The following is a 13,968-nucleotide window of genomic DNA, read 5'->3' on the forward strand; positions in this document are numbered from 1 at the left end:
TGGTAACTGAGCAGCTAACTGCATTTTGGGTGTTACCCTCACGCTATGCAGAGATCTACAGTTTCTTTATTAAGCTCCTGGCATCATACTTTAAATCAAAGATGACAAGTCATAGTGAAGTCACAGACATATATAGAAATAAAATTTATTAAATTTACTGGGATTTAAATGATTTTTTAGAAACACTGCAAAAAAAAGCTCATAAAGAAAACTTTCTTTTGCCTGGTAGCCTCTCTGCATAATCTTTAAGATAAAACCCAAACTCCCTAATATATGGCACCTCTCCAGCACATCTCTGTACCCACACTACACTCAACTGCCATACCAAAGTACGGAGACTGTGCCCTGCAATGCTTGCTTATATTCTCTGTCTGTGACAAATACTCAGGGTCTTTCAAGACTCAGTTCAGTTCTATTCTTCAGGAACCACCTACTCTCTCACCTTAAGCGAACTTTGCACTCTTAGTCCATTAGATTCTAGCTGTCAGTCTCTTACAGCACTTATCACACCAAATTACTGTTTTATTCATTGGTTTTTCCTGCTAGACTGTGAATTCCTTGAGGACAGGCTCTGTCTCATCTCTGTACTTTTAGGTTCCAGCCCTATTGTCTGGTCTATAGTTCATGCTCAATATTTGTTATAGATGGAAGAACAGATACATTTATAGATGGATGGATGGATGGGTTGATGGATGAAAGGGAAGAAAAATGGAAGAAAGGAAAATGAATTCAGAAACTGGTGTGACACAAATCAGATGTTTCAGGAGCTATAGGAGCAATTGCAAGGATATAATGGGCTCAGTGGTGGTCATCCAGACAACTAAGTGCTTTCTGATATGCAGTGGGCATCTTTATCTCCATTTCCTTAACCTGGGGTTTTTCTGCTCTTTCTTCCATTTCTCTGCATTAACAACTTACATTCTATAGGGCTTTTCTCTTTATATTTACCCCCTAATTCTGTGACATTTATTCCATGCCTCTCTGTTTGGTCAAGGGAACAAGCTCGGAGAAATTTTCTTCATTTTTGTTTAAGCTTCAGACGTGGTGGGGCACCTGCAAGCTGCAGAGTTCCAGAGGCAAGCCTCTGGGTTAGATTGACACTCAGGCGTGGGCAACACATGATGTGGCTGAACAGGCAACACTAGTGACGGATAAAGATGTAAGTCTTTTATCCAGGTATTTAGAACCAAGTTCAAGAAAGAAATCTTACCCATGGCTTGTTTCCCCATGGCACACTGATATGTGTTTCTTGGGGACTGGTTATGATGAGGGTATGGGATCAGGCCAGCACACACGCCAAGAAGGGTGAAAGGTTCGATCTCCAAGTGGGTGGTGTCTCTAGCAAGTTAATAAAGAATTAGACATCTCAGGCATCAAGTAGTAAAACAAGTATCTCTTAAAGGATACAAAAATATTATTACCTAGGTCCCCAAGAGTCAGCCCCTAATTAATAAAATACTATCCCCCAGATAGTAAAATTTCTGTAAGTATATATATAAATTTATATATAAAATAAAAAATATATATATAATTTATATAATAAAATCTCAGAAACAATAAAATTTGATGCCTGTAAAACGAAAACATAAATGAAATAATTTTGCTATTGAGCACTTGAAAAGTTAGATAAGTATAACCGAGGGAAAAAAAAGTATGACTGGGGAAGTGAATTTTTTATTTTACTTAATTTTAATTACTTTACCTTTTTAAACTCTAATTTAAGTAACTCCATTCAGCTATTTAAGACCTTTTATGTTTGTAACAACTTAGATCTGTGAATCTACTTTTCAACTTAAATGTTATGAAATCAGATCAAGATTTCCAATGAAGATTTAGCATCAAAACTGAGATGTGCTGTAAGTACACACTAGATTCTGAAAACTGGAAAAAAATGTAAAATATCTCAATATTTTATATCAGTTATGTGTTGATACAAAATGTTAATTACTAAATTATTTAAAGTATTAATTTATTAAATTTATTGTAACTAGTTTATAACTATAATTTTAATTACTAAATTATTAAAATCAGTTTCATTTGTTTCTTTTTTCCTTTTTTTAATGTGGCTACTAGAAAATTTAGTTATATAGATGGCCTGCACTATGTTTTCACTGGACAGCTCCAGCTCCAGATCCCGGACACCGAAGTTAAGGCTTGACTTAGTATACTGTGTCAGAATTTTGGTTAATTTCATAATATACTTTGCACAAAACTCAGTTTGAGCTAATGATAAAATAACTCGGATATTTTGATGGCAAAGGACAGTCAGACTGGTTTTAGGTCTTGCCGAAAGTAACAGATCTTACATCCAGGATCTGTGGGCTCTGTTGACCCTGTTTCTTCCTCACCTGCTTCTGAAGCATATATTTAATAATTTCAATGGTTTACAGTACCTGTGAAGAGAGGTGATTTTTAAGATAACCCAACCCATCATGCAAAACCACTTGCAATATACATGGCAAAAGATCTCCCACTTATCCAGTTATCCATTTACTTTTCTTCAATTCATATGCATTGAATTATGTCCCTAGTGTGGCTGGAGAGTATACTTTCCAGGTAATTCTTTGTTTGAAGAATATAGTTTTGACCTTATGACCCAGCAGAACCCCAATCCTCAGACACTTCTGGCCTTTGTAGGCAGAGAGGGAAAGGGATCTAGGTTTTGATTTCTTTGTTTCTTTTGTTTTTAAAGAAACAGATTATAGTGACATTTTATAGTCTAGAATAAAAGAGTTTTATTTTAAAGGTACTGTTTTATTTAAATATTCGTCAATCTGATATTCCCCACACAAAGAAAAACTAATTTTTCAGATGTAAAGATTTGGGTTAAGCCGAAAATGAAGAAGATAAAGATCTAAGTTTTTTTTTCATGACAACATATATAATATCATGTATTATTTAATAATCGAAAGTCCAAACACTCTGAGTTATGATTTATAAAACAGAAAAGAATATTATTATTCAAAATTATAACCATCATAAGCTTGTATCCCAAACAGGAAACAGACTTTGTATTTACTGTGCATAAAGGCCTTAAATTTACCTCAAATTAAGACTAAGTAACTTGTTGCTTGCAATAGTGGAAAAATTACAAACAACCTAAATATTCGTCCACAGGGGCCAAGTTAAATAAACTATATATGTGTAGTCAGACGATGTAATAAAAATCGATTAAAATAATGTATACATATAAATATATATACAAAGACACTAATAATGGAAAAATGTCCAGAATGATGTTAGTAATAAAAGTTTAAAAATCAAGACAGTGAAAATAAGCTGCCATTGCCTCACACATTGTGTGAGACCTTGTATGTATGTTTGTATTCACTTAGAAAAAAAATCTAGAAGAGTCCATATTAAATCATTAGCATTACCTACTTCTGAAGGGTTGAGTTTGGTTGACTCTGGTGGGTAAGAGAAGGAAGAAGATTCATTCTTTTTACTTTACACATTTCTGCATTTTAAAAATGTTCTAAGTATAAATTAAATGGTACCACATTTTTTCTATTTTTAAAATAAAACGAATTTGATGCATGGGATAGCTTGGTGATTGGGTGATACTGTTACTGATAATTATATTTCTTTATAGCAGGGAACAAAATAGAAAAACCCATGCCTTCATGAAATTTCTGATGGAGGGAGATATACAATATACACAGAATAATCAGTAAAATATACATTTTATAGATTTTATTGTAAGGTAATATGCACTAGAAAAATAAAAGCAGTGAAGAAGGGTAGACAGAGGAGGAGTTTCTATTTTAAATGGGTGATCAGAGAATCTTTCTGAGAAGGTGACACCTGAGTGAAGACCTGGAGAGGTAAAGGTCTGAGCCGTGCAGGTATATGAGAGTTTTCCAGGCAGAAGGAACAGCCAGTGCAAAGGTACTGAGGCAGAAGCACACCTGAGGTGTTTGAAGAAGCAGCCAGTGTGATTAAAACAGTGAAACGAGAGAGGCAGGAGATGATATTGCAGACATAAGGTGGGGGTAGGCAGATCATGTAGGAATTTGAAAGCCTTTGGAAGGATTTCAGGAGATGGAAAGTTCCTAGGTGGTTGAGAAGAGCAATGACAAGACAAGTCTACTTGGATCTATTAAGAATACACTGTATAAAGGTGGAGCCAAGATGCCGGCGTGAGTAGAGCAATGGAAATCTCCTCCCAAAACCACATATATTTATGAAAATATAACAAAGACAACTCTTCCTAGAATAGAGACCAGAGGACAAAGGACAACATCTAGACCACATCCACACCTGCGAGAACCCAGCGCCTCGAGAAGGGGGTAAGATACAAGACCCGGCCCGGCGGGACCCGAGCGCCCCTCCCCCCAGCTCCCGGCGGGAGAAGAGCAGGCAGAGCGGGAGGGAGACGGAGCCCAGGGCTGCCGAACACCCAGCCCCAGCCATCCGGGCCAGAGCACAGACACAGTGCATGCACGGGGCCCTGGATACTAGGGAATCAGGGCAGCAAGAACAGTGAGCGGGCACCGGAGGCCGGCGCCCTAGGACAAAGAAAAGCGAGCAGCTTTTTTTTTTTTTTAATTACTTATTTAATTTTTTTTTTTTTTTGCGAGAGCTTTTTGGAAGTCTTAAAAGGACAGGGACCCCAAAACCGGACGGAAGCATCCCGGGACACTTAGTCCAGAGGCAGGGAATCTGGGGATCTCTGGGCACTCTAACCCCCTGGGCAGCAGGGAGCACGGAAGCCCCTCATGGACATAAATAGCCTCCTGGCTACTCCCTCTCCAACAGGGCTCCACCATTTTGGAGTAGCTGCCCGAGCCAGGCCACGCCCACAGCAACAGCGGAGATAAACTCCATAGCAGCCGGGCAGGAAGCAGAAGCCCTGTCTGCGCGCAGCTGACCAGCACAAGCCACTAGAGGTCGCTGTTCTCCCAGGAGAGGAGGGCCACAAACCAACAAGAAGGGAAGTCCCTCCAGCCGTCACTCGTCCCAGCTGTGCAAACTATTCCTATCACCATGAAAAGGCAAAATTACAGGCAAACCAAGACCACAGAGACACCAGAGAAGGAGACAGACCTAACCAGTCATCCTGAAAAAGAATTCAAAATAAAAATCATAAACATGCTGATGGAGATGCAAACAAATATGCAAGAGCTAAGGGATGAAGTTCAGAGGGAATCACAGATGCCAGAAAGGAGATCACAGAAGTGAAACAAACTCTGGAAGGATTTATAAGCAGAATGAATAAGATGCAAGAGGCCACTGATGGAATAGAAACCAGAGAACAGGAACGCATAGAAGCTGACATAGAGAGAGACAAAAGGATCTCCAGGAATGAAACAATATTAAGAGAACTGTGTGACCAATCCAAAAGGAACAATATCTGTATTATAGGGGTACCAGAAGAAGAAGAGAGAGAAAAAGGGATACAAAGTATCTTTGAAGAAATAATTGCTGAAAACTTCCCCAAACTGGGGGAGGAAATAATTGAACAGAAGACGGAAATACACAGAACTCCCAACAGAAAGGACCCAAGGAGGACAACACAAAGACACATAATAATTAAAATGGCAAAGATCAAGGACAAGGAAAGAGTGTTAAAGGCAGCTAGAGAGAAAAAGGTCACCTATAAAAAAAAACCCATCAGGCTATCATCAGACTTCTCGACAGAAACCCTACAGGCCAGAAGAGAATGGCACGATATATTAAATGCAATGAAACAGAAGGGCCTTGATCCAAGGATACTGTATCCAGCATGATTATCATTTAAATATGATGGAGGGATTAAACAACTCCCAGACAAGCAAAAGTTTAGGGAATTTGCCTTCCACAAACCACCTCTATAGGGCATCTTACAGGGACTGCTCTAGATGGGAGCACTCCTAGAAAGAGCACAGAACAAAACATGCAACATATGAAGAATGGAGGAGAAGGAATAAGAAGGGAGAGAAGAAAAGAATCTCCAGACAGTGTATATAACAGCTCAATAAGCGAGCTAAGTTAGGCAGTAAGATACTAAAGAGGCTAACCTTGAACCTTTCATAACCACGAATTTAAAGCCTGCAATGGCAATAAGTACATATCTTTCAATAGTCACCCTAAACGTTAATGGGCTGAATGCACCAATCAAAAGACACAGAGTAATAGAATGGATAAAAAAGCAAGACCCATCTATATGCTGCTTACAAGAAACTCATCTCAAACCCAAAGACATGTACAGACTAAAAGTCAAGGGATGGAAAAACATATTTCAGGCAAACAACAGAGAGAAGAAAGCAGGGGTTGCAGTACTAATATCAGACAAAATAGACTTCAAAACAAAGAAAGTAACAAGAGATAAAGAAGGACACTACATAATGATAAAGGGCTCAGTCCAACAAGAGGATATAACCATTCTAAATATATATATATGCACCCAACACAGGAGCACCAGCATATGTGAAACAAATACTAACAGAACTAAAGGGGGAAATAGACTGCAATGCATTCATTTTAGGAGACTTCAACGCGCCAATCACCCCAAAGGATAGATCCACCAGGCAGAAAAATAAGTAAGGACATGGAGGCACTGAACAACACAGTAGAACAGATGGACCTAAAAGACATCTATAGAACTCTACATCCAAAAGCAACAGGATATACATTCTTCTCAAGTGCACATGGAACATTCTCCAGAATAGACCACATACTAGCCCACAAAAAGAGCCTCAGTAAATTCCAAAATATTGAAATTCTACCAACCAACTTTTCAGACCACAAAGGTATAAAACTAGAAATAAATTCCACAAAGAAAACAAAAAGGCTCACAAACACATGGAGGCTTAACAACATGCTCCTAAATAATCAATGGATCAACGAACAAATTAAAATAGAGATCAAGGAATATATGGAAACAAATGACAACAACAACACAAAGCCCCAACTTCTGTGGGATGCAGCAAAAGCAGTCTTAAAAGGAAGTATATAGCGATCCAGGCACACTTGAAGAAGGAAGAACAATCCCAAATGAATAGTCTAACATCACAATTATCGAAACTGGAAAAAGAAGAACAGATGAGGCCTAAGGTCAGCAGAAGGAGGGACATAATAAAGATCAGAGAAGAAATAAACAGTGAGAAGAATAAAATTGAGAAGAACAAAACAATAGCAAAAATCAATGAAACCAAGAGCTGGTTCTTTGAGAAAATAAACAAAATAGATAAGCCTCTAGCCAAACTTATTAAGAGAAAAAGAGAATCAACACAAATCAACAGAATCACAAATGAGAATGGAAAAATCACGACAGACTCCACAGAAATACAAAGAATTATTAAAGACTACTATGAAAACCTATATGCCAACAAGCTGGAAAACCTAGAAGAAATGGACAACTTCCTAGAAAAATACAACCTTCCAAGACTGACCAAGGAAGAAACACAAAAGTTAAACAAACCAATTACGAGCAAAGAAATTGAAACGGTAATCAAAAAACTACCCAAGAACAAAACCCCCAGGCCGGACGATTTACCTCGAAATTTTATCAGACACACAGAGAAGACATAATACCTATTCTCCTTAAAGTTTTACAAAAATTAGAAGAGGAGGGAACACTCCCAAACTCATTCTATGAAGCCAACATCACCCTAATACCAAAACCAGGCAAAGACCCCACCAAAAAGGAAAATTACAGACAAATATCCCTAAAGAATGTAGATGCAAAAATACTCAACAAAATATTAGCAAACCGAATTCAAAAATACATCAAAAGGATCATACACCATGACCAAGTGGGAGTCATCCCAGGGATGCCAGGATGGTACAACATTCAAAAATCCATCAACATCATCCACCTCATCAGCAAAAAGAAGGACAAAAACCACATGATCATCTCCATAGATGCTGAAAAAGCATTCGACAAAATTTAACATCCATTCATGATAAAAACTCTCAACAAAATGGGCATAGAGGGCAAGTACCTCAATATAATAAAGGCCATATATGATAAACCCACAGCCAACATAATGAACAGCGAGAAGCTGAAAGCTTTTCCTCTGAGATCGGGAACAAGACAGGGATGCCCACTCTCCCCACTGTTATTCAACATAGTACTGGGGGTCCTAGCCACGGCAATCAGACAAAACAAAGAAATACAAGGAATCCAGATTGGTAAAGAAGAAGTCAAACTGTCACTATTTGAAAATGACATGATATTGTACATAAAATACCCTAAAGACTCCACTCCAAAACTACTAGAACTGATATCGGAATACAGCAAAGTTGCAGGATACAAAATAAACAGACACAAATCTGTGGCTTTCTTATATACTAACAATGAACCAATAGAAAGAGAAATCAGGAAAACAACTCCATTCAGAATTGCATCAAAAAGAATAAAATACCTAGGAATAAACCTAACCAAAGAAGTGAAAGACCTATACCCTGAAAACTACAAGTCACTCTTTTAAGAGAAATTAAAGGGGACACTAACAAATGGAAACTCATCCCATGCTCCTGGCTAGGAAGAATTAATATTGTTGAAATGGCCATCCTGCCCAAAGCAATATACAGATTTGATGCAATCCCTATGAAACTACCAGCAACATTCTTCAACAAACTGGAACAAATAGTTCAAAAATTCATATGGAAACACCAAAGACCACGAATAGCCAAAGCAATCCTGAGAAAGAAGAATAAAGTAGGGGGGATCTCACTCCCCAACTTCAAGCTCTACTATAAAGCCATAGTAATCAAGACAATTTGGTACTGGCACAAGAACAGAGCCACAGACCAATGGAACAGACTAGAGAATCCAGACATTAACCCAGACATATATGGTCAATTAATATTTGATAAAGGAGCCATGGACATACAATGGCAAAATGACAGTCTCTTCAACAGATGGTGCTGGCAAAACTGGACAGCTACATGTAGGAGAATGAAACTGGACCATTGTCTAACCCCACATACAAAAGTAAACTCAAAATGGATCAAAGACCTGAATGTAAGTCATGAAACCATTAAACTCCTGGAAAAAAACATAGGCAAAAACCTCTTAGACATAAACATGAGTGACCTCTTCTTGAACATATCTCCCCGGGCAAGGAAAACAACAGCAAAAATGAACGAGCGGGACTATATTAAGCTGAAAAGCTTCTGTACAGCAAAAGACACCATCAATAGAACAAAAAGGAACCCTACAGTATGGGAGAATATATTTGAAAATGACACATCCAATAAAGGCTTGACGTCCAGAATATATAAAGAGCTCACACGCCTCAACAAACAAAAAACAAATAACCCAATTAAAAAATGGGCAGAGGAACTGAACAGACAGTTCTCCAAAAAAGAAATACAGATGGCCAACAGACACATGAAAAGATGCTCCACATCGCTAATTATCAGAGAAATGCAAATTAAAACTACAATGAGGTATCACCTCACACCAGTAAGGATGGCTGCCATCCAAAAGACAAACAACAAATGTTGGTGAGGCTGTGGAGAAAGGGGAACCCTCCTACACTGCTGGTGGGAATGTAAATTAGTTTAACCATTGTGGAAAGCAGTATGGAGGTTCCTCAAAATGCTCAAAATAGACTTACCATTTGACCCAGGAATTCCACTGCTAGGAATTTACCCTAAGAACGCAGCACTCAAGTTTGAAAAAGACAGATGTACCCCTATGTTTATCGCAGCACTATTTACAATAGCCAAGAATTGGAAGCAACCTAAGTGTCCATCAGTAGATGAATGGATAAAGAAGATGTGGTACATATACACAATGGAATATTACTCAGCCATAAGAAGAAAACAAATCCTACCATTTGCAACAACATGGATGGAGCTAGAGAGTATTATGCTCAGTGAAATAAGCCAAGCGGAGAAAGAGAAACACCAAATGATTTCACTCATCTGTGGAGTATAATAACAAAGGAAAAACTGAAGGAACAAAACAGCAGCAGAGTCACAGAACCCAAGAATGGACTAACAGGTACCAAAGGGAAAGGGACTGGGGAGGATGGGTGGGTAGGGAGGGATAAGAGGGGGGAAGAAGAAAGGAGGTATTATGATTAGCATGCATAATGGGGGGGTGGGAGAAAGGGGAGGGCTGTACAACACAGAGAAGACAAGTAGTGATTCTACAACATTTTGCTATGATGATGGACAGTAACTGTAAAGAGGTTTGTGGGGGGGACCTGGTATAGGGGAGAGCCTAGTAAACATAATATTCTTCATGTAATTGTAGATTAATGATAACAAAAACAAAAACAAAAAGAAAAGGGGGATTACTCCCTGATAGGATAAAAGTACCTGCAAATCACCAATTAATGCATGCTTTAAATATCCTTAATTTTGATAATTTAAAGGGTGTCAGATGATCAGCTATGGAAATACATCTTTCTGATAATATTCCTTTCTCTTAAAAAAAAAATAAAAGGCAGTTCCTGTGTGGTGATCTCCAATAAGATCTTCACAATGGTATAAAGGGCATATCAAAGTGTGGGCAAAGGGTTTGTTTGTGTTTATACAGAGGATCAAAGCCTAATTTGGCTACCCAGAAAAAGAATTAAGATACAATATGAAGAAGAACTTCCAACATCAACATTCTCTGGAAGAGTCACTCCAGAAGATGATCATCAAAAAATTTCAACAAAGATCCTGGCGCTGTTGCAGGTGTAGCTGCATTCATCCCACTGGTTCCTGGACTTGCCATTGGAATGAAGAAGGAGATATCTAAGCTGGCCTGTGCATACAGTAAAACAACAAATTTGACTGGATCTATACTGTCGGAACTCAACCAAGAATTAGGAGAAGTGCAAGTTGCAGCGCTCCAAAATCTTGCGACTACAGACTATCTACTGTTAAAAGAACATATGGGAATGTGTTGTTTTAATATGTCTGATTTTTCTCAAACTATTCAAATTCAGTTAGACAATATCCATCATATCATTGATAAGTTTTCACAAATGCTTAAGGTGCCTAACTGGTTTTCTAGGTTTCACTGGATATGGCTGGTAATTGTAGGTCTGCTTTGGTTATGTAGCTGTATTCCTATTATGTTAATGTGCGCATGCAATTTAATTAGTAGTTTAAAACCTATACATGCTTACGTTACTCTACAAGAAGACATGTCAAAGAAATAATCAATCTTCCCATGTTTTCTTCCATCCGCTACTTCTATAGCTTTTCTTCTTCCTTCCTAATTACAACCCTTAAGTAGAATTCATGCCTCATATCGAAATTACCAAGTATCATAATTCTTCCAAGTGGTAAAGATACCTCAAGACAAATGCTGGGCATAGAAGCCACAGGGCATAAATATGCAAAGAAGTAAAAAGCTAACCTTTTCAAACAATAATGCTTCTCTCTCACTTACCAACTTTACATTTCCCTGTATGGCCCCGGAAGATCACTGGTTAGCCAGAAACGGGTAAGATTCCTCAAGGGAGGAACAACCTAAGACAGGCACAGTCACAGAGGGGCCATCAGGTGAGAAATTGGGGATCAACAGAGGTGAAGCTTAGAACCTCACCCCTCTGTTTTGAGAGAAATCTTCTGCATCCGTGGATGTTTTGTTGCCCTTGTCTAGCTTGGATTAACACATAGTCTACAGGCACACACCTGATCGTCTACATTTGCCCTCTTACAGCACTGAACTATGTTTTCTACCTTTATCTTGCATCTACCTACCACTTCAGCATTTTATTAAACATAATAATAATAATAATAATAATAAGGGAGAAATGTGGGATCCACATATAAATCAAGTATAAAAATCAAACGAATATTCATATTTGACGAGATTGTTTATAGTTCATAATGCGTGATCAAAACCGAAAGTTTCTGTGATGACTGCCCCTGTACTGTTCACCATGTAAGAACTTACTCACTATGTACGAACTTGTTCACCATGTAAGAACTTGTTCATTATGCTTCAGAAGATTGGAGACTGTTGAGAATTAGGCTTGGGGTTGATTAATGATTGTGCATTGAGTCCCCTATACAGAATTTTATTGTTGTTAACAACCATTTGATCAATAAATATGAGAGATGCCCTCTCAAAAAAAAATAAAAATAAAATATGCAGAAAAAAAAAAAAGAATACACTGTATGGGAACAAGTGCAAAATAGCAGCCTTTTGTGAGGATCCAGGCAAACACTGGCAGTAGCCTGGATAGATTAAGTAGGTGGAGGTAGTAAAGAGATTCGATTCCAGGTATATTTTGAAGGTCCACATGATATGCTAAGGGAGTGGAGGGGTATCTAGAGGAGGAAAGGAGGCTGAAACTGAGGTTTTTGGCTTATAACAAGAAGGATGAAATTACTATTCATAGGGTTGCTATATAACAGTTCTCTATTTTCAATCTTGAAATGAGGAGTATAAAAATAGTACTGAGTGGTTCATACCTTTAAGGATTAAAATTTCTGACTCAAAAGCATTATTTATTAAATTATAATAAGAAACATAAAAGTGTTATATTTCATCTACAGCAGAAAACAAAAGTATTTTCTTGACTGAAAACATAGTTATCAGGTGGTAAACTCTCTAATTGTTTAACAAGATAACTGCAAAATCCCAATATTAGGTAAGCATTCCCATCAGTCATATGAATTAGACAGCAAGTTATGTAAAGGGCCTCTAATATATTCCAAATGGAAAACAGATGCTTCTAAAAATATCACTCTTCTAGAAGAAACGCTGTGAACATGTTACAATTTCATATTTACCTGCACATAAGTTTAAAGATAGCTTTACAACACAGGATGAAAGGAATTCCTGCATTGACAGAAGTCAGATGTCCACTGACAAAATCCTCTCCAGAAGAGATAAACACACCTTTATGTAGCCTCATCGATTAGTTTAATTTTGGCAGTAATAAAATACTGAAATCAGGGAAGCAACTCTTTAAAAAATATATACACATTAAGTACAAAGTATATAAGAAGGCTAATTATATCTAAAGATAACTTGTTAGCAGATTTGTGATACTCTTACGTTGGGATAAAAGTTGGGTTCTGCTTCACTATGAAATAGTATAGACAGAACTTACAACAGTTCCTACTAAGAGTACACGATATAAGAACTGAAGACGAAGAGAAAAAAGTAGTTTCTACAATCAGAAAAGGTTTTAATTATGGTTGTTATGGATCCTACTTACTTATTAATTGTATGCTCATAGAGTGCGATGTTACAATCATTTTCTTCATTCACATCTAAATATTCAACCAGACTCTCATGTAAGAAATCTTCAAAATTCCTGGGAAAACATGGGTGAAATGTACATTATTAAAAAGCACTTTACTGCAGTATTTACATGTAATATTGCAAGATACTGGCTTTCATTTAGGACCAAAGTACCTTTCTCTCCCAGAGAGTATCAATACATTGGGATACTTGAAACATGTTATTCCTGGATCATACAGTGATCACAAGTCACTGAAATAAAACAGTAAAACGTCTGTGAGTCTTGGTCCCCACTTCTAAAAATACCTTCTAAAACTTTAGAATCCCCATATGAGAGACCTATGGTGTCTACATCAACATATTCTTTTCTTACTTAACAGTGCACTAAATTTACACCAACATTTCGTAATCTTCATGATGTAAACTGATAAATATTTTACAATGTCCAAGCAAGTTCACATACAGAAAAATAGGTTTTTAATAGGTTGATGTATTTGGTAGGGAAGAATTAGGAGACTAAAAATTAAAATGTACTTTTCTCAGAAGCTCAGATCAAACAATATTACTGCTGATTAACCATATGAATGAATAGTAAGGAGACTGAGAAGTTTTACTTTTGGCCTTTTACCTGTATCCCTGAGCCAGCTCTTCCATATGCTTATTCGTGACTGCAGGCTTCTGTTTCTTAACAATTATGTATGGTCTGGAATGGAAGAAAAGAAATTCAATGGGGGAATTAAGTCAGCAAGTAAGTTTACTATAGTGAAATGAGGGAAGCCATAGATACAATCAAACTTATCTCTGGATTGCTTGATGACAAAAGGTATTTTTTGCAT

The 13,968-nt window shown here is 37.5% G+C and overlaps 1 protein-coding gene across 6 annotated transcripts in view; it reads right to left on the minus strand.

Moving 5' to 3' along the window:
* POLR3B (RNA polymerase III subunit B) overlaps nt 1-13,968 on the minus strand; it is a 133,555-nt gene that overhangs the window by 57,148 nt on the left and 62,439 nt on the right. For all 6 annotated transcript variants that reach the window (XM_057486444.1, XM_057486443.1, XM_057486441.1 and 3 more), the window contains 3 exons: nt 13,761-13,835; nt 13,107-13,205; nt 1,211-1,338 (listed from right to left, as the gene is read on the minus strand). In XM_057486444.1, the coding sequence (XP_057342427.1) occupies nt 1,211-1,338; nt 13,107-13,205; nt 13,761-13,835 (302 nt within the window). The remainder of the gene's footprint in view (nt 1-1,210; nt 1,339-13,106; nt 13,206-13,760; nt 13,836-13,968) is intronic.

This window comes from Manis pentadactyla, chromosome 10 (genome assembly GCF_030020395.1).
Source record: "Manis pentadactyla isolate mManPen7 chromosome 10, mManPen7.hap1, whole genome shotgun sequence".
NCBI lineage: Eukaryota > Metazoa > Chordata > Mammalia > Pholidota > Manidae > Manis > Manis pentadactyla.